At 39.2% G+C, this 25,211-nt stretch overlaps 1 protein-coding gene across 5 annotated transcripts in view; it reads right to left on the reverse strand.

Moving 5' to 3' along the window:
• Positions 1–379: 379 nt before the first annotated feature.
• Positions 380–25,211, reverse strand: part of CSNK1A1 (casein kinase 1 alpha 1) — a 52,404-nt gene continuing 27,572 nt past the window's right edge. For 2 of the 5 annotated variants that reach the window (XM_024203547.3, XM_024203543.3), the window contains 6 exons: positions 24,765–24,904; positions 20,747–20,825; positions 19,629–19,703; positions 18,079–18,185; positions 16,652–16,800; positions 7,772–9,814 (listed from right to left, as the gene is read on the reverse strand). In XM_024203547.3, the coding sequence (XP_024059315.1) occupies positions 9,786–9,814; positions 16,652–16,800; positions 18,079–18,185; positions 19,629–19,703; positions 20,747–20,825; positions 24,765–24,904 (579 nt within the window). In that variant the 3' untranslated portion in view covers positions 7,772–9,785. Of the gene's footprint in view, positions 1,889–7,771; positions 9,815–16,646; positions 16,801–18,078; positions 18,186–19,628; positions 19,704–20,746; positions 20,826–24,764; positions 24,905–25,211 lie in introns of those variants that run through there. The other 3 variants (XM_024203546.2, XM_024203544.2, XM_024203545.2) reach the window with 3 other exon arrangements.

Genomic DNA, 25,211 nt, shown 5'->3' on the forward strand with positions numbered 1-25,211 from the left:
CCTCGCCCATCCAAACAGATATTTACCCATGTTAACTATTGAAGTGGTGTTTATTAATATAGTTGCCAGCTCACAAGACAAAGGTTTCTGCAGATATGAATTTAACATCTTATCAGGAAAACTGGAATACGAGCCCACCCGCCCGCCACCCCCCATTAGATTGCCCACTTTTTGGAACAGCTGTAGTCTGTTATAATTGTGACCTCAGTCTCTTTAGTAAGAGTGCACAGGACATATTGCAGACTTGGAATAATAAGAATTTTTCAAATTAAAGATCTTTTCCAACAAGAAAAATATGCCTCTTGGCCAAAAACTTTGCTACATGTATGGAAACAGTCTAAAAAGGCTAACGTACAAAACACCATTTACACAATAGGCATCTGGCAGCATTTTCAGATTTTTTTAATTTATTCTGACATGCTATAAAGGAATAAATTACACTGTTAAAGAATTACCAGCAATAAAAGTACTTTTCTTTCAGCTGGGCTAAAGTAAGAGTGAGGAGGAAAGCCCAGCGCAGTAACCAATGTGAACACTGCACGGTGTGAGGCTGTCCAAGAACAAGAGTTAATTTGATCATATCCACTTCACAAGAACTTGAAAGAAAATGCCTTGGTTTAAAACCCTCCAAACACTTCCATTCTAAATTTTCAAAACTAATAATCACAAGTCAGTCCAGCCAATGCAAGACAACGGCAACGCTTGTGGGCTGTCAATACTGGGGGTCTTCAAAAGATGCCAATCTCTTGTTATAGAGGGCTGGGTATCAATGCAGCAGGTTATAAAAAATGCAAGACTGCCCTTCCCCCTCAAGGAAAAAAAAAATACAAAATTTATTTAAAAACAAAAGTGAGGAAGAATTACAATACTAAATCTAAAATGATTTAGAAAGAAATATGACTTTTTGCTTAACAAATGGCCTTGAAATTGTCTGTTTAAAAAAACTGGAGTGGTGTTTTCTTTAGACGGAATTAACAAGGCAAATTTTAAAAAAAAATTCTCATTTCCTTACAGAAAGTTTTTAGTTTTTAATGAACTTGTAAACAAAAAAGCTCCCATTTCAAAATAAAAACAAAATCCCAGATCATATAGATGTTTACAGTGATTACATTTATCTAAGCAACTTACATACAGGTTCAGTTGTAAGATGTTAACTAAATTTCTGTGACAAATATGCTGTTTTTCCTTTTATACCAAGAACATTATAGAGTTAATGCAGAGTCCTAAAGATTATCTAGTAGTCGCTAAGTTTCTCTTAAGTCTTCACTTTAGATGCTGTTATTTCTAGCACAGGTAAGCAGGCAGAGTCTTTCATACGCTTAAAAACTGGAATCTTTGGTTACTACCATGTCAGCTGGCTTGGTATGTTGCACATAGAAGCCAACAATTTTAAGAATGTTTTAAGTGTACAACTTTCAAAACCCAGGGAGGAATAACCAGAAAGAGTGCACAATTGTGAGCATTTACAATGATCACAACTGTTGCTGAAGACTGTTCATGCCATTCTTCCAAAACAACGAGATCTCATAAGCAGTGTAGTTCAAAGTAAAAAGGTAACAAAAATTGGCATATGCATAATTTTCTCCACCATTTTGTGTCAACTATTTAGTTAACTTTTCCACTTGAAAAAATGCAATAGAAAACCGGACACCATGTTTCACTATCTCAGTAATTCACAATTACAGCTGCTGCTACAACTCAAAGTGCAGCATCACCAGCGCTGCCCAGAGCCAGTCTATACTGAAATTAAGTTCTTTACACCAAGTAAATGGTTGCCCACAACCACTGGCAAGTGTACGTATGAACTAAAATTTCTAGGATTTGGGGAGTGTCAAGTCCTGCTCCGATCTGCTCTGCTTCATTTGTTCCTCTCTTCATGCTCAGAAACCTGTAAGATAAAAAAAGGCAACTTACTGATATTTGAAAAGAAAGGGAATAGCCTCTGGGATGGCAGGGTTAAACACAAATAGTTATGGTCATTTACAGGGAAAATGTTGTTCCATTTTAGAATGGTATGGTCCCTGCTTTCCTTTTCTAAAGCTAAACATGGTTTGACTGATCACTGTTCTGAATCAACACCACATGCTTATAAATGTATAGCAACAGTATACATATGCACTAACTAAATGCAAAGTCCTTCAAATGGGCATTCAGTTTGGCAGCCAGCCATATAATTTAAGAACAAGATGTGTTCTTGCCACTAGGAAGCAGGGTATACTTTCAGAGTTGTTTTCTACTTGTCTGTAATGTCCTGTGTATTTTGCAGAATGTCACCACAGGTCACCTGATGGCAGTACATATGTACTGCCTCTCTGAGGAGCATCAAGTGGCAGGAAGCAGATTTTATCCTTTTCTTTGGGGCCAGCCTGATTAGAACCATTTCGGAACGGTGCAGAAATCCTTTAAAATGCCTTTTCACTCCACTATGAAGCAACTATGAATCAGGTGTTTTGCTTCATATCCTTATTTTAAAAAGGCATATTGTGCTCTGTTGGGTGGGAGCCATTGCTTTGTCTGGGCACCAATTACTTTTCCCTCAGGGCTTCATTTATGCCCTTTGTAGTGGTCTACTTTTAATGGTGCTACTAGGAATGCTCAGGTTTAAGAAGAATTGTAGGCAGGCCCCCGACTCTAAGGAACACTATAGACTGAAGTGTTGTAGTGAGATGTTCACAAATCAAGGTGCATTTTGTTTATGAATGTCTCTGGCCATCTGATAGACCTTCTCCCTCCTCCCCCTCAAATTCATTTGAGAGCAGTTAATTCTGTTCTCAAACAGATGCAGCCACTAGATTTACTACACAAGAAACCTTTAATCAAATCACCCCCATGAGGTGTCATTTTGGTACCCCAAAACCTTTAAAGGTGACCAATAAGTATTTTAAAATTGGACTTGTGGCCATTGTTATTTCATGAGCGATAAAGGCCTGAAAGATTTTTTTTTTTTTTTGAATTTTAAAGAAGTCAGGCATTTCTGAGGGAAGTTTGAACACTAATGACTTACTGAAGGGACTAAAATGCTGAAACTTTAACAGATTTCCTTTAACTAGAGTCAATCATTAAACAGATTTTTAAAAAGAATTTTAAGACCAGCGATTAAAAAAAAATCCCTTTCCTTTTAACTGCTCAGCTTTTAGCTCTTGTGACGTCACCATTTCACTAGTTTTGTAGTCAGAGAGCCTTCCAGAATACACAGCACTTAGATTTCTAATGGAAACAAGCAAAAAATACTTTACGATCTGTAAAGAAAACTGAACTTCAAATAAAGAAGCCAAAAAGGATTAGAGTCCAAGATTTTCTTCTTTGCAACTCATCTTTAATATGCCTTATCCAAATGACTGCAGCTGTATGTTTTTAGTTGAAAGATAAAGGCCCATCTGACATGTTTTGTCCCAAATCATGACGCGGCTTCAGACTATTCATTCTGATAGGCTGGTAAAGTCAAGAGTGCACTGCACCTAATTTGAAAAGCATTTAAATTGCTCAGCAATTACACCACCTTCTTTTAAGCACCCTCATCAAAAGCTACAGGAAAAACTACTGTTGTGCAGTCTGCATTTTTCCTGTGTGATTGTGTCCTTCTGTTGCGATAGTTTTAGCCAAGTTGGCCAATGCTTCCTACAGTCTCAGCATTGGTTACACAGATACTGGGGCTGTACTTTGGCATGTCATGCTGATTAGACTGGCAACCACAATTTGGTATGTACACAGACCCCCAGAAGTCTGGTAATGAGACTGTCCAACACTAGTGCCATTTTACCATATCATTTGTTCAGATGCCTCTATTACTACACACCTATCATTGTTAGAGAGTCACTGCATTTTGGAAATTCTTATGCTCGAGAAATCAAACATCTTTAGACCTTTTATCAACTCTTCATCACAGATACTCAATGTACAAGATAACACGAACGGCATGATCTAAAGAAATGACTTATGGGAGATTGTGGATGAAACTAAAGGAAACAAAATGCAACAATCACGTGAATCTCCTGTGTTCTGTATTGCTGTTAAGCAAGGTAGGATATTCTACATCAGTGGCCAAACTGTGGCCTGTGGACCACCGAATTGGCTAGTCTTGTGACAATAGCGCTTTGTTTCCAGTTGTCAAGCTGCATTAAGGACAACCAATAGTACATGTCTTTTGATATGAGTGAGGGGAGGAGTCAAAGAGTGTAAGTTTGGGAATCTTCCTAAATGGCTATTAGCATATAGCAACTATGGGACCAGAACTAGATTCACTAGTTTGAGAGTTTATGGTAAGGAAAGCAATCATCTAAAAACACCACATTCAGTAGATTTGCTGTATGCTTGAGTCCCATCTCTGGAAAAAAAGCAGCCAGTTTACAATGATCAGCGCTACAGAGTCCATACGGCTATGGCATGATGAGTTGGGCTCTTCTGTGTCATGAAAAAAATCCATCAAGATCAAATTGCAGATTACTGGGGACAATCTAAGATGCAAAAAAACCTGCTCAACTTCACATTTCTGGTGTTAGAAGCTAGAGAACATCTCACTAATTTTTATTTGACTCTGGGAAAATATGAAAGAAAACAAAAGCTCATTTTTACACTGCCACTTTTGCCTAATATCAGAATTTGCTCAGTGAAGTCTTGGGTACTGCCATGATCGATGAACAGCATGCAGTGTTTTGGATACAAGTACTACAAACATTAAACACCAAGGGAAAATACTGTTGCCATTTCTTTGCCTTCTTAGGCTTTAAGGTCAGACATTCTACCACAGTTTGTAATATTTTCACTGACAAGAGAAGCTTTCAAATTTAAAAGCGGTTTTTCAGCTAATTCTTGCTTTCAACTTTTGCCTCAGCCCAGAGTCAATGCAATGCTCTGACAAAAGAACACAGCAGCACTTATCCAGGATACAGTGTCCTGGTACTGTAAGTAACCAGCCCTCATGCTGCCTCTCCTTTGTATTACTGATGGAGGACTGTGGGATTAACAAAGCAAGGAAGGAGATGGGAGCATCCCCACCACAGAGGACACAAGAGACAGGTCTCATGCTGTGGAATCCATGAACCCCCTTAATGCTTTCCTCTAGCAATCCTGAACATACAAGCAGCATTAGAGAAACTACTGGGGAGGGAGCGAGAAGGAGAAAAGAAAAGAAAAAGCTGCTGCCACCACACAGAGGAGCCACTTCTTGGTTCTGGTAGCTGTCCAGTCCTAGGATGAAAAGGCAGAGTTGGGACAATGTCTTCCCGCAAAAGCATGTCCCAACAGTTTGTTGCGACCCTGTGGTATACCTTTCTTTCCATAGAGCAGTACAAGTAGCCTTCAGATGAGGTGGTTTCCTGGCTTCCCTCCTAACTACTTTTCCCTATCCACCAGTTAGCTGACTACAGTTTTACTTTATAGCCCTAGGACTGACCATCACTAGCTAACAAATGTTTTGACCCCCTCTATGTCTACACTAGGAACAAAGTGGTTAAAAATTTCACGTGTTAGACAACATTTATGAAGCACCTCATTTTCCTATTCTAGATGCGGTTTATGTCCCTTCCTCCACCCCACCCCCAATTTTTAGACAGGAATGGAGAAAAAGGGTACGTGCTCACTGAACTAAAACCTGGAGCGTTTTCATTACTGGGTGGCACAGCATTCTCCTATGTTACTTTCAAATGGACAGCTGTCTCTAGACCAGACCCAAAGCCGCAATGAAAGCTTTGTAGCTAGGATTCTGGAGCTTCCTATACACTAAAGCCTTCTTTGTTTGAAGGGCCAGGTTTGCTATGCTTCCATGCTCACCTGACAAGCTGATAAAGTATATTCAAGATCATTACTAGCAACTTGAATTTTCCAGTCTCATTTCAAAAAGGAGGCTCGAGTATTTGTACTTACGGTCTCTGCAGTAACTACCTGTACTAGCCAGCCTCTGCAGTTCTGTCTGACACGTTACATGTTAGAATACTAAAGTACCAGAAGACAGACTATTTCTTTAACTCCTCTGGGAAAAAGAATTTTGTTACATCTGGTTAGCACTGGAGAGTCTACTTTCACAGACCCCATTTCTAAGCACATCTAATAATTTAGCAAACAGGGTGGCGGACTGATTTAAATCACGGCAATTTAAGTCATCAAGAGGAAAACCTCCATTTAAATCATTTTAATCAATTTTTCCATTTGTACTTCAGTTATTTTCTAAAGAAAGGTGCATTCTCTTGTTTACATAACCATTAAAACATGCTATTTACAACTAAATAGAGTCTTTACACTAGATTTGGTACATCATTTTGCTACCCAGGCGGGTACACTTAATATATACTAGGGCTGTCAAGCGATTAAACAAACTAATCACGATTAATCACACTGTTAAATAATAGAATACCATTTATTTAAATATTTTTGGACGTTTTCTACATTTTTTAATATATTGATTTCAATTACACAGAATATAAAGTGTACAGTGCTTATATTTATTTTTGATTACAAGTATTTGCACTGTAAAAAAAAAAACAATAGTATTTTTCAATTCACCTAATACAAGTACCGTACTGCAATCATGAAAACTGAACTTACAAATGTAGAACTATGTACAAAAAACACTGCATTCAAACATAAAATGTAACTTTTAAAGCCTGCAAGTTCACTCAGTCCTACTTCTTGTTCAGCCAATCGCTCAGACAAACATTGTTAACATTTGCAGGAGATAATGCTGCCCACTTCTTATTAAGTCATCTGAAAGTGAGAACAGGTGTTCTCATGGCACTGTTGTAGCCGGTGTTGCAAAAATATTTACGTGCTAGATGCGCTAAAGATTCATATGTCCCTTCATGCTTCAACCACCATTCCAGAGGATGTGTCCATGCTGATGACGGGTCCTGCTCAATAACAATCCAAAGCAGTGCGGACCGACATGTTCATTTTCATTATCTGAGTCAGATGCCACCAGCAGAAGGTTGATTTTCTTTTTTTGGTGGTTCAGGTTCTGTAGTTTCTGCATCAGAGTTTTGCTCTTTTAAGACTTCTGAAAGCATGCTCCACACCTTGCCCCTCTCAGATTTTGGAAGGCACTTCAGATTCTTAAACCTTGGGTCGAGAGCTGTAGCTATTTTAGAAATCTCACATTGGTATCTTGTGTTTTGTGAGATCTGTCGTGAAAGTGTTCTTAAAATGAACACCACGTGCTGGGTCATCATCATCTGAGACTGCTATAACATGAAATATATGGCAGAATGCTGGTAAAACAGAGCAGGGGACATTGAACTCCTTGGGAGAGAACGGTCACAAATTTAATTAATACATTTTTTTTTAAAAACAAGCGTCATCAGCATGGAAGCATGTCCTCTGGAATGGTAGCCAAAGCATGAAGGGGCACACAAATGTTTAGCATATCTGGCACGTAAATACCTTGCAATGCCGGCTACAAAAGTGCCATGCAAATGCCTGTTCTCGCTTTCTGGTTACACTAAAGAAGAAGAGGGCAGCATTATCTCCCGTAAATGTAAACAAACTTGTTTGTCTTAGCGGTTGGCTGAACAAGAAGTAGGACTAAGTGGACTTGTAGGCGCTGAAGTTTTACATTGTTTTTGAGTGAAGTTATGTACAAAAAAAAAATCTACATTTGTAAGTTGCACTTTTACAACAAAAACTGCACCACCGTACTTGTATGAGGTGAATTGAAAAATCTCATTTTTACAGTGCAAATATTTGTAATCAAAAATATACACTGATTTTGATTACAACACAGAATACTATATGAAAATGTACAAAAACATCCAAAATATTTAATACGTTTCAATTGGTATTTTATTGTTTAACAGTGCGATTAAAAGTGCAATTAATAGCGATTAATTTTTTTTGAGTTAATTGCGATTACTCAACAGCTCTAATATGTACACATTTATTTAATCAATTTTAGTTAGTATTTTCAGATTAATTGTACATTTTCAGTATGCTAGAAAACAGTGAATGATATTGCTTATTTACTGGATAATTAACTTTTTGCACACAATTTGAGTCATGCTGCATTAGGATGAAAACTGCAATTTAAACACACAAAACAGCATTTTTATTCAACAAAACTTTGCTTATCAAAACGTATTTCACATTTACAACTAAATGATTTAGCAAACAGAGGGATTAACTGTGTTGAGCAGTGAATTACATCGATTTCAGATCAGCTCCAATTACTTTCACTTTGGCACATTTGAAAATTTGCCCAGGCTGAAGTTCCTTTTCGCCTAAGCCTCTTGAACAAGAGAGTCTCCTACATTTCTTAAGCCATCCTTCTAGTTTTAAAAGTTTGATTTCATCCCCTCTCCTTCTTGTTTTTATTCACAGACTGGAAGAGAGACAAGCTTTCCTGCTTTTTCAACTCCCAATTGATTTCTTAACTTTGAATTAGTTCAAATGAAGCAAATATTCACTGTGCCTGCAGAAGAGGCGACTGCTGTCAAAAGCAGGTTTAGCACTTCAAAAGACTCTGGTTCCAGGTGCTTAACTAGTGGCTGCCACCAGTTCAGTTGTGTGACTGTTTAAATCATTAGCTAACATGTACAGCTTGAATGGTTTACCTCCAGCCCTGAAATTTATTGTGGTTGGCATAACTGATGAGTGATTATTAGATGCCAATGCTATAGCAGCATCTTCAGCAGTTAAGGCATCTACCCTGGTTCTTTGGGTTGACAATATTGACAAGAAAAGGAGATGGAGTAAATGATTGATCCATCCGCTTTCTTACTGCCTGCAATGTAACTTTGTTGTTCATTATTTCCTTTCTTCAATGTCTCTTGATGTTCCTTTCTAAATTTCAACACCATCAGCAAAACAGCAATCGTTCTGCAGTTTATCCCAGGCTACAGAAAGAGGTTTCAGTATATGCAGCATGCATTCTACATTTCTCTTCAGTCTGATGTTGACTATTTCAGCTGTGATAGTTCCATCTATTTTGCCAACCATTTGCTTCACAAATAGTCATCAGAACAGGTCAGTTCTTAATAAATACCTCAAGAGTCAACTACTAATCCCATTGTACATATTGGGTGATAATTGGTTTGGATCTTCCTCCTCTCTTCAGCAAAGCTGAGGCAAAGTGGTTGTTAGGGAATTATTTTGAAATTTCAACATTTTCGTTTATTCCTGGAGGTGCACTTCAGCTAAAAGAACAAATGAGCACTGCATCCCTAAGTTATAAGTTTCAGGATCCTTTGTTATTTTCTTCTAGATAGCTTCTCATCTTTGCTACATGTGTAGCATTGTCTAGGATGCTACACACTTGAATTTTTGTTCAAATTGTTATAGTTTTCACTGCTACTGGTAAGTATTCTGCTGCGTGGTATTTCCTGATGTATCAATTGTTCCTATAAGATAGACAACCCCATCATCTGCTGTCACACAAGCACATATTATTGGATCATTGTGTACGTTGCTCCACTCATCAAGACTGAGATTAATGAATTTCCCATCACTTTTTTGTGTGCACACTGTTCAATTTCATTCTCACACTCTGTGTCCAGTAACGTTCCAGCATTGTCTGCTCTGCCAGTGGAGTGTAGCCTCATCATAATGATTGAGCCCCATCAATGAAATGTTTGCTCTGAACAAGATGAAAGGGAGAATTTGTTGCATAAATGAACCAAGCAATCTTGTCACCCAAGGAGTCTGGCTGGAATTGGCTGGTCCTGATTACTAACGCATCCATGGTTTTACTGGATGAAGTCTTTTTTTGATTCAGTTAATTTACCGTCTGACATACATTTAGTTGCAGCAATCTAGTGGTACCAGCAGATGACTCTGAAGTTGTAGACACTGCAGATGGATGTTCATAAACCCTTATTGTCTAAGATGGACCCTGAAACAAAATGGTAAATGTCACTCATTGAGTATTACTCAATGTTGCTTAAAAATAAATAAATAAAAAGATAGATTACAAATGAAACACGCATCCTACTAGAGCTGTTTGTACCACTGTTTAAATAATTTATTCCAACCCTAGTTTTATAGGAACATAAATCATGAGAATTATCCAAATCTATTTAAAAACCCTTATTTCTAGCAACATACCAGACAGTGTGAAAAGAAAAACCCCTTTAAATGTTAAAATTCATAAATGCCTAATCAAACTTTACTTTTAAACAGGAAATCTTCACCTAGGATGTTTGATTATACTGCACAATAAAAAAAGTTATTTCAGAAGTCCAGCAGCAACAGTAAAAATGTAATTGATAAGTATCCCCACAACAAATATACCAATTATGTTTTAAACACAAAAACTTTGAAATTGGTAAGCAAGTAATCTACCCAAAACACTAATTTGTGACAATAAACTAAGTTATCATTTACTAACATAGTAAGACATGGTAGGCAGTCCATAAGAATGGTGGAAAAATAAGTTTACTAACCAGTTAATCCAGATTGTTCAGATATGTCCACATCATCATCTTCAAAATCACTGCCTTCTGAAGAGCATTTTGCATCATGCTTCATTCTCACAACCAGACCTTACATCTCTGTTGTACTGCTTACATTTAGCATATGTTCCTTTTATACCCAGAGGTACAATTTTTTATTTTAAATATGTCCTGCAGCCATGGCAGGTCTCTCCCTGCACCCCCTTCCCCAGTGTTGAAATGAATAGAGCAGGGGTTCTCAGGACAAATGTTTTGGTGGCCTCACAGTGCGGCCACCAACTCTTGCTAGTGGCTGCTCATATTTTTTTCCTAAAATACTTGTAGGCTGGAACCTGAAGCCCTGTGTCCAGATACCGAAATGGACAAGGGATCGGGTCTGGGGATGGAGCCCAAAGCCATGCGGCTGGAGCCTGGGGCCTGCTGCTGCACCACCAGAGCCCAGGGCTGGAGCCAAAAACAAGGCCAGAGCCTTATGCCTCGCCTCCCCAGGGCTGAAGCCCAAAGCCTGAGCCCCACTGCCCCGGGAAGGTGGGGAACTCACTGGCTGCCTGCTCCTCCAGCGTTGTGCCCCATGTGTCTCCAGAGAGGGGCAGGATTCAAGCCCTACTGGCAGCCCTGCAACCAATACCAAGGCGGTGCATCCAGGAGCAACAGGGCAGGGCCGCTACTTCGCCACTCCTTCCCTGTCCCCATCACGGCCCAGGAGACGGTGGCCGCAAGAAAGCCCCTGGTAGCTGCATGCGGCCACAGTGGCCGCATTGGAGAAATACTGTGCTAGAGACTGCACTCTGAAGAATGTTATCCATTCTTCCCAGTGTCCTGTTTTCACTCCAGCATTGCACCCTTCTGCTCCTTCTCCCTTGTTACAAAACTCCTCTACTCAGCCCCAGAAAAACAAAAGAATTAGCAATCCAAGCTATAAAACAGGAGTAGGAGACCTCCAGGTGGGCTCAGTGGATGATCCTGATGAGATACATATCTCCTGAAGTTAAGAGGCCTGGTCCAACACTGATGACTTTGCCAGTCTCTTGCACCAAGCAGTACAGGCTGTGGGTTCACCACAGGATCAGGCTATTACAGTACATGACCTATTGTGTCATTTATAAAGCTTCACTTCAAAAATTAGAATCCGGGGGAAACGTTTTACATAGAAAAGCATCCTTTAACTCAAAGTTTTTGAAAGAGGCTCATGGATTCAGCATATGTATTTTTTATTTAAGTGTTTTAAGAGATTACAGCAAGCTTAAGCCTTAACATATTTTGTAGTAAATTCAAACTTCATTTTAAACAGGTTTATTTTTAAAGAGATTTTTTTTTAAATTTAAAAATCTAAAAACCCTATTTTTGTATTTTTTCAAAAAAATTATTTGTATTTACCATTTAGCAAGGAGAATCACAGAACAGTTCTTTTGCAGCTGTTAACTGAAACAAGTGACATGAGTAACGGTCAAAGATTATTTCCCTCAGTGAAGATTAAACTTGCAAATCAAGCTTTAAGAATCTGCATCAACTGCAGTTAGGGTTGGGAATTTGATTAGTCCAAAATAATTGGCCAATTGACTTGGTCAAACATTATTCAAAAAATGTCAAATATGGAAAACCACTAAAGCACTAATTTATCAGAATAGTAACAACAACAAAAAGGTAACACTTTATGGTCTCCAATAGGCTTAGCTTTGGACACTTGTGCCTAATTATGAGAGGAAAGTTATTTCACTTCGAAAAATGTGAAGCAGAATGAAAACATTCTAATAAGTGAATTACCACCTTTTTAGCAATGTGAATGTTATGCAAGAAAACATCTGTGTAAGCTTGTCTCTCACCAACAGAAGTTGGTCCAATAATAGATATTACGTCACTCACCTTTGTCCCTCTAATATCTTGGGACCAACAGGGCAACAACACTGCATACAACAATGCAAGACTGAACAGTCACAAAAGAAAATTTAAACAGAACAAAACACATAGCATATGTAAAAGAAAAGTCATTTTTAAATGCACTTATGCTAGGTAGGTAGCAGGCCAACTCTTCAAGCATCTTGCTTTTCATTATCTTTTTCTTCAGCTTCAACTACTTCATCTATTTCTGCCATCAAATTCATCAGTATCTCCTTCCTCTTCATCCGATGAATACGGAGTCGACTCTTAATCTGCCATTTTCTTCTCTAATATTAAATTGTGACACATGGTCACGAGCTTCCCAGCACTGACGGGCTTCAGTTTATTTCTGGTTTCTGAATGGATGAGGATTCCCCAAACTCACAAATTTTGTTATGCACATGCAGTGGTACAGGGAATCACTTCTGCCACTGTAGCTAGAGTGCAAGGAGGACACAATCCTTTCCACCGTGATTAAGGAGCAAGCTCTTTTGATTCCCTGCTGGGACTGCACACCATATTGTTTTGTGACTGAACAGGCTACCTCTTACTTTATAATTTGCCACCTCCATCAGAATTGTTTGCACATTTGTATATGCTTTAAAATTTGCAACAGTTACTAAGAGGTCACAAGCTGAACTGAATGTGTCACCACAAAGTTCTTGGCTCTAGAAATGTGGATCAAGAAGGTTGGCAGCATTATGTGCAGGAGTGATGACTTGGTTTTCCATGATACTGTTTTGTCTATTATCTTTCCTCTTCAGCTTTTGTACATGGATTGTGTTCAGTATTCTCAGAAAATTTATCCATCAGCAACTCATTCTTGGCATCAGACAAATGTTGAACTATAATTTTCCATAGTCTGAATGGACTGAGCTATGCGGTACAAGCAGTGAAATGAACTTTGAGCTTTATGTTCAAGACATTGAGACTGTCAGTGCGGAGTACTTGGGGGCAGCACTTGGCCACCCCTTCTTCCAATAGCTGTTTACTGAATGACCTTCTTGCATATTTGAAGATCTTTGAAACATTTAATAGAAGATGCCCATGGTGTATGACAATGCTTACTCAGTGTGGAGGATACTGAGTCCTGTACTCAATAACGTTGAAGAATGGCTGGTTTTTCAAAAACTTGATAATGCTTTTCACATGTGATGAGAAAGTTGTCAGATCTCACCAATGAAAAGCTGCCTCATATGGGCAGCACAAACGACAAAAAGTGTGGACACATTTATTAAAGCCAAAGCAGCTTTCATATTAGCCATGTTGTTGGTCACAACCAAAATCATCTTCCCTGGAGCCAATTCATTGATTACATTATTACACTGGTCAACAATATATTGGGCTATGTGGTGATTCTCAGTTGTGTACTGAAACGAGTAAAGCACGGTGGAGTTATCATGAAGTTGAAGGAGCATTCCGTGACTATAGCTCCAGCCATCAAATACTAGAGACAAGTGAGGAACTTGCACAATAAATACACCTATTCTTTTTCAGATCGTCTGCTTTGGCACTCAGACGACTTCCTATAAACTGTATCCTACTTGGTACTTCGTAAATAGGATGCAACTTATGAAAAAATTCTAGCATATGAGGATTTTTGATAGTATGAAATGGTATATTGCTGGCATAAATACCTCTACCAAATATAGTCAAGTTAGGTTTTTTCTGATCATGGCACATTCTATCCAAAAACCTCTTAAAAACAATTTGATTATGAACATCTGAATACTTTCCAGAAGAAGGAGTTTTCAATGCTGAAGCAGGTGGAGTATCAAAATTCTTATCAGAAGACGAAGTGGAATTAGCTTCACTTTCACTAATATCACTGTCTTAACAGAAAATCCCGGCATGCTTCATGATGCTGCCAAAGACAACGTTGGAGTGCACAGAAGAAAAATTTTGATGCAGACCAACTTTCCCTATCTTGCTGTTTGACTGCAATAATCTTTGCTAGTAGCTGGACACATCATAAGAATTCATCAAAGTGTTTCTCCATTCTATCTACATGTCATACTCAGGAGAACAGAACTTGCACTTAGCTTTAACCGTTTTTCCATGTTCATGTCTAGTAAAAAAGTTTCCATACAAATGATTCGGGTTTCCCCAACTCTGCATAATTTATGTCACTGTTGTTAATGTGTCTCTACTTCTGGAATGCTCTCCAGATTATGAAGTATCTCTTGTATTTCAACCAACCAGTAGCCAATCTAGTCTGTTTCTGTCTGCTGCTGCTCCAGAAGATTCCAGCGAATCAAAACATTTTTGGGCATGCTGCCCTCTCCCTCCCAGGACCTTTACAGATTTCCAGATCACATGAAAGGGAGAGGGAGCTCTTCCTCTCTGCAGCATACACAATGGATTTATAAGCAGCAGCAAGAGAAACACAGCAGAAAGGGAGAGGCCTTTACTGAGATGTGATGTCAGAACCCCCTCAATAGCACAGGACTTTTCAGATTATCGGCAAGGTTTGGCTGGGGTTAACTGTGTGAGCATTATAAAGGAGATTTTTGTTGAGAGGGGAATAGTGGGAGTTTACATGTGCATTTAATGTTGCTATTTGCTTTGTTGACGTGAGGAAGGGGTTGGGGGTTTAATAGCTCAGATTCTTTTCTTTGTTTAGGGAGAGGTTTAATGGCTGTGTAGCTTCTCTGTGTGCTGGGGAAGGAAGTTTAATGACTGTGAAAGACTCCATCCCCAACTCCCGAGTTAATTTCTTATGTTTGGTCAGTTCAGAGTAGACTGTAAGCTCTTCTGGGTAGGGACTAGGTCTTAAATTTCTTTAACATGCTTTATAAACAGCCATGTACATTGATGGCCTGGTATACAAAATAAAGTATGTGTATATGTGTGGGTGTGTGTGTGTATATATATATATACATATATACATATACATATACATATATATATATATACACACACACACACACACACACACCCCCACACATATACACACACCCCCACACATATACACACACCCCCACACAATATTTTTTCTATAACGTTCTAACCAGTCAAGATGCTCAACTTTCACCTTTTCCCAACAGATGGCATTAGCATGTAACAGAGTGAGCAACCAGTATGTTCAAGTTGGCATTATGGTTGATGCAATTAAAAAGGTAGGCTGCCAGCTACATCAGGCCATTCTTGCTGGAATACTTGACAGTGGTTAAGTAGGCCTTCAATTGACCCGCCTGCTAAGCGTAGCACTCACCTCAAGAAGTTTTAATATCCCAGCTTGGTCTACCAGTAAGAGAACGCTGGAAGTCAGAATTGTGCAGTGGCTTTCACAGCACTTCCCTGCATTATTAGTCTTAAACTTAACCTGTTAGCTTACTGACTTTCACACCTAGATTCACTGCAGGTTAAATTCTAACCAAGGATTATCCAAGGTTTCTCTTTTGTTTCAGCCATGCTTGGCACAAGGACCTGCTATAGTAGTAACTGTTACTGCATCAATGGAATATAATCTAATATAGCACATGCATTGTGAAGGTAAGATTGAAATCATTTCCTTGCTCAAAGAGCTGAGTTTTAAAAGCAGCAAGAAAACATATTCAAAGTAGTCCCTAGGGCTTTTCCAGCAGAATTCAACAGTGTTCAAACTGAAGCATGTTTAGTCTCAAAAAGAAGTTTTGGAAAGCAATTGCATCTGAACATTTCACATTTCCCCATGAAACCATCATCTAAAAAAAACTTATGTTTTATACCAAGAAGTCTGAAAACCAAGAACGTCCAGCCACTTTGAAATGAAAAGATGGAAAATTGTGACTTTCTGGGATAAAACCTTGAAGTACAACAGCAGTTCAAGATTATACTTGAATTTGAGCAAGACATTCCAGGCTTATTGGTCCTTTCCCTGGACTTTGGGCCAAGTGAGGCTGAATGCTGGACATATTAACATTAGAGGAAGACAACTGATGAAACCATATCATTCACAGTTTTCCATTTTCACTGCTGAACAGATGCAGAGCGGAGAAAAACCCACAGCACTCCTATAGCTGGAACAGAGCAGAACCCAAAGTCTCCAGGTACTGGCCCTAGTTAATGAGAACTATCCCTTAAAAGTGTTAGGTCTAGGATTTTGGATTGTATCATTTATCACATTCCCAACACCAAGTCAGTTTCTTGTTTTGGAAAAGGGGTTAATGCGGGAGCAAAAGATGCAGTGGTTAAAATGACCCAACATCCCCAAAAGAAATGATATGAAGAACAAGGACATTTTGGTTTAAAGTTAGTAGTCAAATTCTCCAAGGACGTCTTCTTTATTTTTTTTTTTAACAAACAGCCAAATGTGTGTTTTTAAACCACCTCCTTGATCTAACACTTAAATCACTGGCATTATCCAATTTAGTGTTTAATTTTTTTCCTGTAACGTCACTTGGTTCTTGGCTACTAACCTTTCATGTTACTCTTGGATTTGTCAGTTTGCTTGCCTGTGGGGGTTTGGGCCTGCTGCCCCTGCCCACTGGAAGAGGCGGCTTGCTGTGCTGCTTTCTGCTTTAACATTGTCCAGTCGAATGTGTAGTCATATTGGTGGTTCAGGGTCCTAGAAGACAGGGAAACACTTACTGCAACACATGACTACCTTACTGTGAATTTCAAGCCAGTATGCTGAGAAATGAAGCTAGACATTAATCTTCAAAGCACTTTACAAAAACTATTAAGAGCAGTGTACAAATGCTAAATATTAATAATTGAAAGGAATCTTTGGAGTAAGCTTGAAAGCCATTTGGTAATGTCTGCTTCCCTCCTTCACACAGATAAGTACTTCTGCATAGCCCAGGTTCTCCTTCTGTCTACCCTGAAGTCATGATGACCCAACATCATGGGTCTGTTCTCAGTGGTACCAGATGACAGAACAAGGAGTAATGGTCTCAAGTTGCAGTGGGAGAGATTTAGGTTGGCTATTAGGGAAAAATTTTTCACTAGGAGGGTGGTGAAGCACTGGAATGGGTTACCTAGGGAGGTGGTGGAATCTCCTTCCTTAGAGGCTTTTAAGGTCAGGCTTGACAAAGCCCTGGCTGGGATGATTTAGTTGGGGATTGGTCCTGCTCTGAACAGGGGGTTGGATTAGATGACCTCCTGAGGTCCCTTCCAACCCTGATAGTCTATGATTCTTTCTTTATATTGTATTATAGGAAAGATTTGTGGTGCTATAAATTCATAACTCTTCAGTGTAGGATGATTTGCAAGATCCCAAAGGGCTCAGATTACAGAGGGTCAACAACAACTTCCATTATTAAAAGGCAATTTACAGAGAACAGTTGGTCTTATGTTCGTTTGCTTCTTTACAGTGTAAAAAGCATTAATGGGTTTTAAAACACCATTCCCTCCCCTCAAATAAACTTCCAGGACACCACCAGCAGATCTATATGTAGCCCCAATCCTCACAGCACCCAAAAGCCTCCCATTGGTTCTTCTTGTGATCCAAATCCCATAATCCTCTTGCCACCGAGAGTTGCTGGTGATGGTGAGATGTGGGACAATTTCAGACATTTTGTGGGTTGAGGATGAAGAGGGATCAAAGTCACTGATCTAGGTAATCGCCAGGGCGGAACAGATCAAATAGAAAAGATCCTCTTCCTTCACAGCCAGTTTCATGTTGTGCCACATTTCCTGGTTTTCTAAAGTTGTAGTTTGCACTCGGTTTCTAATTTTAAATGATTTCTTGAAGTAAACTTAGAAGTCTCCGTATTCCAGGAGTTGTTTAAAAAAATTAAAAAACCAAACCTAGCTCTAAATAAGATTCATGAAGCAGTTATTTTTCATTTGAGTGCTGACACAATTAGATTTCTAAATCATTATGCTACATTTTGAGACTGACCTGAAAAGAATACGGAATAATTGCCTCAGATACATGTAATCAGGTGCCTCTTCAAAGCGCAGGCCACGACAGTAGTTCAGGTACATGGCAAATTCTGCAGGAAATCCCTGTAAGCAACAGCATTAGTCAAACTATGACCCGCAGTGAGGAGCCATTTGTAAGGTTTCAGAAATCAAAAAGCCATAGCCAATGTTTAAAGGCAGAGTTAAAAAATGGATTTGGGTCTTAGGAGAAGGCAAGAATTTAAGTCGCTGTTTTGGCCCCATTTTGCTCGGGATGCTCATCTGATCACCAGACACCCAAGAATATATTCCTTTTCCTGTCTTAATTCACAGCACCTTAATATGATGTCTGTAACATAAAAATAAAGGTATATCTACAAACAATAGCACCTAATTAAAACTGAAAAATATACCAAATGCTTTATTCTTTTATTCCCTTCCCCTTTTATTCTAATTATGCTTAGTTCTTAAAAATCCTTTGCCCCAACAGAAGTGGTTATAGTTCTTCAGAAAGCTCAAAGTTACTCATACAGGCTATTTTGGGGTATTATAAGTAAAAACAGAAGCTACTGCTTAATGCTCCTTGGGACTTAATCATGAAAAGTCTCCTACTTTGAGAACTGGCATCATGATGTGAATTTCTGTGTAATAAGTGCTGCTTAAACACCCTATTCTTAAGGATAAAATAGTTATTTGCATAAACAAATGCACTAGTGTTGTAAGAGAAAAAGCAAGAGGAGGGAGAATTCAGTGACAGATACTTCTAAAATCTGTCATCTGTAAGAAGTAGAACTACATTTCCTACATTCACTATATGGTGGATTTGCAGGATTGCAGAGTTAGACCCAAGGGACTCTTGGAGGACACCTAACCAACAAAATAATCTATCCTGGAGATGGGTAAAAAGCAGGCATCTATGCCCATGCCTTTGATGCCATGAGGTGCTGACATCTGTAGCCCCAGAGAGGGTACAGTGAGCCAGTCCTTTGAAATCCCAGGTGACAGTATTGGACGATTGTTTTTCTGCAGTCAGGCCTCTCAAGTGGGATTCCACAGGGGTCCATTCTATTGCTTCTTCTATTCAACAGGTATAGGAGATTATTAGGAAACATTGCTGAGTCTTCCCTCACAGCACTGGAGGAGCTCTGTAGCTCCATCTCATCCAATCTTTCCTGTGATGCGAGTGTTCTATTTGTACCTCAATGAAATACTTTGAGAAGAATGTGGATGACACTCAACCCAGATAAACCTGGCCGAGTGTTTACATGGTGAGAGCAAGCAGAATTGGCAAAGGTGAAGATTTATATTGTTCAGACCCCCCAAACCCAGGCTATGCCTGCCTTATTTATATTTGCAAATTAAGGATCTTGTTAGATTGCCAGCTGCACCTGCTGTTCAAGGAGGAATGGCTAGCAGCAGAATTCAAGTGAGTAGAGAATGCAGTTTATTTAAAGTGCTTTGACTGCGTGTCCAACACACTGGACATGTCCTTTGAGTTTCTAAGGAAGGAGGTCATGTGGTGAAAAAGTTATTTCTATTTACTCTTACCTTACACAAAACCTCAACAGGAGTGGACATCTTCTTTTCACTAATCTTTTCATACTTTTGCTTCTTTGTTGCAGCCTGTGGAACATGTGGGTCACAATATAAAAAGATGTTGTGCAACACTGGATTAACAAGGACAGTAGCAAAAAACAAAAATCAAGCTGACAGGGAAAACCCTTTGTCAACCAGAAGTGTTTTTTCTTTCTTTTTTTGAATGTGAAATCTCCAAGTCCCACATACTTATTGCAGAGGGAATAAAGGTCAATCTGGTATTAAGATTTGGACACAGTTTAATACCATTTATTGCAGTCTAAGGCTTCCATCACATGGCACAACTCGTGTCTTTCTAGCTGCTGCTTTTGTCCACTCAGATCCTACTTGAATATCCATTTGCAAAAGCTCCATTAATTCCAATTCCTGAACTCCCTTCAACTGCTGCCTGTGCTTTTTAGTGAGCAACCATTACATTAGATTGCAGCTGAAAAGTTCTAGTATTTCACAAGCAGATTGCCGGTTTAAAAACCTTACAGGTTGTGCAGCTGTTAACACCCCCTGAATAGCACAATTCCCATATGGGAAAGAAAACTAAAATACAGGAAAGAATAAGTCTACACTATTCAATCACAAATTGACCATGATTTTACATGATGACCCCATGTTCTGACACAGGGTAATGCAAATGCACACCTGTGTTAAGCTTAGTGTATGTTTCAATTAAGATAGCAATTCACCTACCTAACCCACAAACTAGACTTAAATTTTCTTTTTAAAGTTATACTTTCATATCCTGCATAGTTACTAAGAATACTAAAATAACCTTTAATATCTTAAGTCTCCCTTTCCAAAATGACCTCACCCTTGGATAGGAAGAGTATTTTTGCAAGGCTGATGTAAGCCATTGTTTAGAATACATTTAAAAAGTGAAACAATACACACATTCTGTATACAGCATGAGAAAAAGCAGAGGCTTTCTCCTGTCACATCCAGTAAAACTAAACTTGGAAAAGAGCTCTGAGTTAGAACTGCACAGATCATTTTATGCAGGCTAGTAGTCAAAAGCATCCATTCCCAGCTCTTAAATGTTTAGAATCTACAGTAAGACTGCAGACTGCATGGCCTACCTTTAATCCTTGCCAAGGCAGGCTGGTTCTGTTAAAATACATCAATACATAGCCTAGAGACTCCATATCATCTCGACGACTGTAGAGAAAAAAAGACAACCTTAAAAACCGCAAATGTTATCAGAAAATTAAGATTGCACCATTTAGTGTTCATAAGAATCCTTAAACTAGAAACAGTGTCATGTCTGTTCATACTATTTCTAACAATGACACAAGGAATCAATGAGCAAAATGGAAGAAAAACCTGGGATTAAGCTATGTTTCTCTACAAGACATTTTAGAGATGCTGAAATTTAGGGCAAACATGTAACAATCAGTCTCAAGGCTCCAATGTTACTTAGTTTTTCAAAGCAAGGAAAATGACTTTCCCATGCAGCTCCTATTGACATTAGTTGCAGTTGTGACTGAACACCTGCACATCTATGAAAGTTTGTTCCCATGGAACTCCAGAAAGCCAAAGTGAAAAATCTGATAACTACAGATGCATTAACTTCATTTAAGGCCTGGTCCACACTTGATATTTAGGTCAACAAACCTAAATCAGGAGTGTGTAAAATCTACATGCGACTGACGTAGCTATGATGACCTAACTGCCAGCGTAGACGCAGCGATGTCAATGGAAGAATGCTTCCATCGACCTAATTATGGTCATTTGGGGACAAAATCCCTACACCAATGTAAAAACCCCTTTCCAACAGAGCTATGCCCCTATAGTCTCTGGAGTATAGACAGACCTTAAGTAATTCAGGCAGAAACCTGATCTGAATCAGTGTTATTTTAAGAGACTTCTATAGACTTCCTTATTTACGTCTTTGATCTACTTAAAACAGTTTTCCTTGAACCCTGCTTTTATTATGGGGCTTACTGTAGAGTCTGATGTTTAATTACTATCAACATATCTAGACAGGGAGCCATTGTAACCCCTATATTTAAGTTATTTAAAACACACTTTTAACCCACCATCAAAAAAGGGGGGAAAATGTTGTAAGAGGAAGCTCCAGTGCCATTTGCAGACTGCATTAAGAGCTTGCTGCTAAAACACTGTTTCCACTAGACATGCTCCGGCACCACTAAGCAGCCTTATCTTTCCTTATCACACCAAACATGCTCCACAGATAACATTTTCCTGAATCATTCTTCTGTATGAGTATTTAAAGACAGGTGCAATTCACTGCAGTGAAGAGGTATATGCTCCACCAGTTTTCCTTCTTGGCAATGTCCTCCCTGCAATGGCAGGGAAGGCTTCTGCCCTTCTATATGCCAGCCTGCTGCTGATGCCTATTTAGTGTGGTCTGGACTAACTAGTTTTCTGTGTCTACCCACAAACCCCAGTTCATCAAACACACCTCCTGCCAGGCTGTTATTCTGCAGGAATCGGAGTCTGCAGAGAAGCTAGACGGCAATAGGTTCCCTCTTTCCGCCCACTAAGGGTTAAAGGGAGAGGGGAGGAAAGATGAGAGAAAGCTTGGGGGGTGGGGGTGGGGAGGGAGAGAAAACAGCAGAGGGGAGTTTATTTAATGAGACTGTAGTGAAGGAGTATCTACATAAGTAGATTACAAAAGAATCCACATGTGCATGTAAGACAACCCTGCCCTGCAGAGCTTACTACCTGAGAGAATACTTAGTGAATGTACTGTACTTACAAGGTAGGATGGAAAAATGAGGGTGACAGTAGTCAGACTGTGCAGTTTCCTAGGCCACAGTGTGCAAAATTTGCTGGTTCTGAAATAATTTGTTTTTTCCATTTTAAAATAAGCACTAGCAAACCCCAGTGACCTTGTGCATAGACATGATGTGCTTAAGAGCCTATATGGGGGTGGTGGCAGTAGGACTCTGGGGCAGACTCTTCTCTGAGCCCAGGCAGTGAGGGGGCAGCATGCACCTCCCCTGTAATTTTTTTAAATGGATTTTTCAATGCCATAGCTGTACAGTATGAAGCCTGGAATTTACAGTCTTGTACTGACATTTCCTAATAAAGGCTTCATTAGAATCGAAACGCATGTAAGTGGACTCCAGGATATCTGGCTTGTAAAGGATGAGATGATATCACCTTCTGTTATACTAGGTATTTATGCTACTTCAGTAACAGCTGTCAGTACACTTGACAGAGCAAACCCTGCACTAGTCTCAATTTAGCACTGTAACTGATGAAGGGGTCTGCTGTCAAGTTTCAGGTCGTCTCCATCTTCTCTTGATTTACAGCAGGGGATCACTTAGTGGCTTCACTGCTGGCTTACTCTGAATGTTGTAGTAATTCTTAGAGAGAGTGGGGTAAAGAAAGTTTACCATTAAACTAGAATTCCAAATACCAAAATAGAGGATGGGAGAGCTGCCAGACTCAAACAACTAAAAATAGCCCCAAAGAATGCATAGTTCTTTTTATGATCACTGCCTCTACCTTCAGATCGTGGTTTATCCAAATTTACTTGGGATGCAATGTATCAAAACCTGTGTTAAGAGCATGTGTTCACATCAGAAGATCTAATACCCACCTTCTCTGTTTGCCCCATATGTCTAAGATGTTAGAACATTGCTTGGGAAGAACCACCATATTTAAATTGCTATTCATGACTGCTACACAAAAAAAAAGCAAAGAGAGGAAGGAGGTCAATATGGAAACATATGGACCTTTTCTAAACTCTATGGTACTAAACCCTTCCCACATGCTCTGAATAGTCAGTTGTAAGTTTTACTACAACTGATGAGATAAAACAGCTGCTCAAGCTATGTTTTAATAATGTTCAAGCTCTGACTACAGCTCACACGGAGCAAAAATTCAGAGGAAAGGCTAACTACTTCAGCATGTGACCTATTATGGCTCTATACTAGAGTCCTGCAGCAGGACTGGGATCCCGCAGGACCCACTGCAATTACAACAGGAGCAGGTCAAATGTACGTTGTTGTGGGCAGGAGTGAGGGGGAAAAAGTGAACTGTGGTAATTTGAGGGAAAACATTAAAAAAAATGAAATAAAGGTTTTAATACTGAAATTTAAGCGAGGGATAAAAAGAGATTTGATGTCTATTATAACAGGAGTGAAGTTTTTTATTTTTAACATGGTTTAAGCAAGATTTGTTTTATTCTTTTAGTAGTAAAAACTGTCTGAATTGTGTGTGCGCACACACATATACACGCTTTTTTTTTTTAAAGTAGCATGGGGGAATCTGTTTCTCTTGCAGGATCTAAAGTTTTTGCAGGTGGGAGCAGAATAAAAGTGCAAGAAACGATATGGGAGGAGAATTTAAAAAAAAAAAAAAAAAAGTCCTGCGCAGGGCTCTACTCTATACTGCTTTAGTCTCTGAAATGTCTTATGTATAATATCATCTAGCAGGAATGGGTGAGGGATGAAAATACAGCATCAACTCATGTTTGGCTTGATGTGCCCAACACATGCTACTGAACAGCTAGAGGAGGGAGCACCCTCTCCAGTTGATTTCTGGAGGAGTGGAGCTCAGGCATGCAGAGCAAGTGATGCACTCTGGTTCCAGGGGTGCAAATCCACCCTTTTGATTGACTAGACCAGATGAGGAAAGCAGGGGTGCCGTGATCCTCAAAACCTTACCTGCAGGTATGGGCACAAGCATAACCTAACAATTAATGACTGGGGGAAGACAAAGTAAAAATACCAGTACCGAAAGTCAGTACAAAAAGGCCTCTGAAGCCAGTTAGGAGTTTTTCCCATTTCTGAAACGAAAAAAACTGGGCTATGGAAGTGGATCTTCCAAGACCTTTCAAAGTGACAATAACAAGTGCCAGCACAATGAAAAAAATTTGTGCTTTGAAATTTTATTCAGAACAAGTGTCTCTTCAGCCTGCAAGACTCATTCTACTTCAAGGAAGAAAATAAAGCACTTACTTACTTAGCTTTCATACTCTGGCAGAAGCAGGCAGAAAGGTAAGTATTTGCCAAGGGATGTGTTCACACATTTGAGTGAAAGTAGTTTAGAGACTTCTGAGTCTTATGAATGAGGTCAGCCCACAACTTTCAGGAGCACTGCAGTAATCCCCCTTGAACTCACCTCTGCTCAATGCCAAGATGTGCATTGATACTGGCATATCGAGCTGTGCCAGTGAGATTTTTGTCTTCTCTGTATGGTATGTGTTGTCTTGTCCTGTTGTCCCGGTACTTTTTGGCCAAACCAAAGTCAATAAGGAATAACTTAAAGAGAAAAGAAAATAGGTTATTGCTTCCAGATGCAAGTATGTGGAAACCCCACCCAATATGTACTTTGTTTCATTAGGTCTGTAGTTAAACCGAGGCAATAGTTTAAAGGAAGCAAAGTAACATGGCAGTCAGTCTTATTTGCCCTAACAAGCAAACTCAAAGTTTTAATATTCAATTATTTCAAGCCCTTCCTTTTCCAGGTGGGAGGGACTAGATTGTGCTACTCAACTCAAAGGTTTAGTCTTAAACATACTTTACTACTGTTCTAATTTGTATTACACTAAGGTTATGTCTACACTGC

The sequence above is a fragment of the Terrapene carolina genome, unplaced genomic scaffold, assembly GCF_002925995.2.
Source record: "Terrapene carolina triunguis isolate 2854851 unplaced genomic scaffold, T_m_triunguis-2.0 Scaffold395, whole genome shotgun sequence".
Lineage (NCBI taxonomy): Eukaryota > Metazoa > Chordata > Testudines > Emydidae > Terrapene > Terrapene triunguis.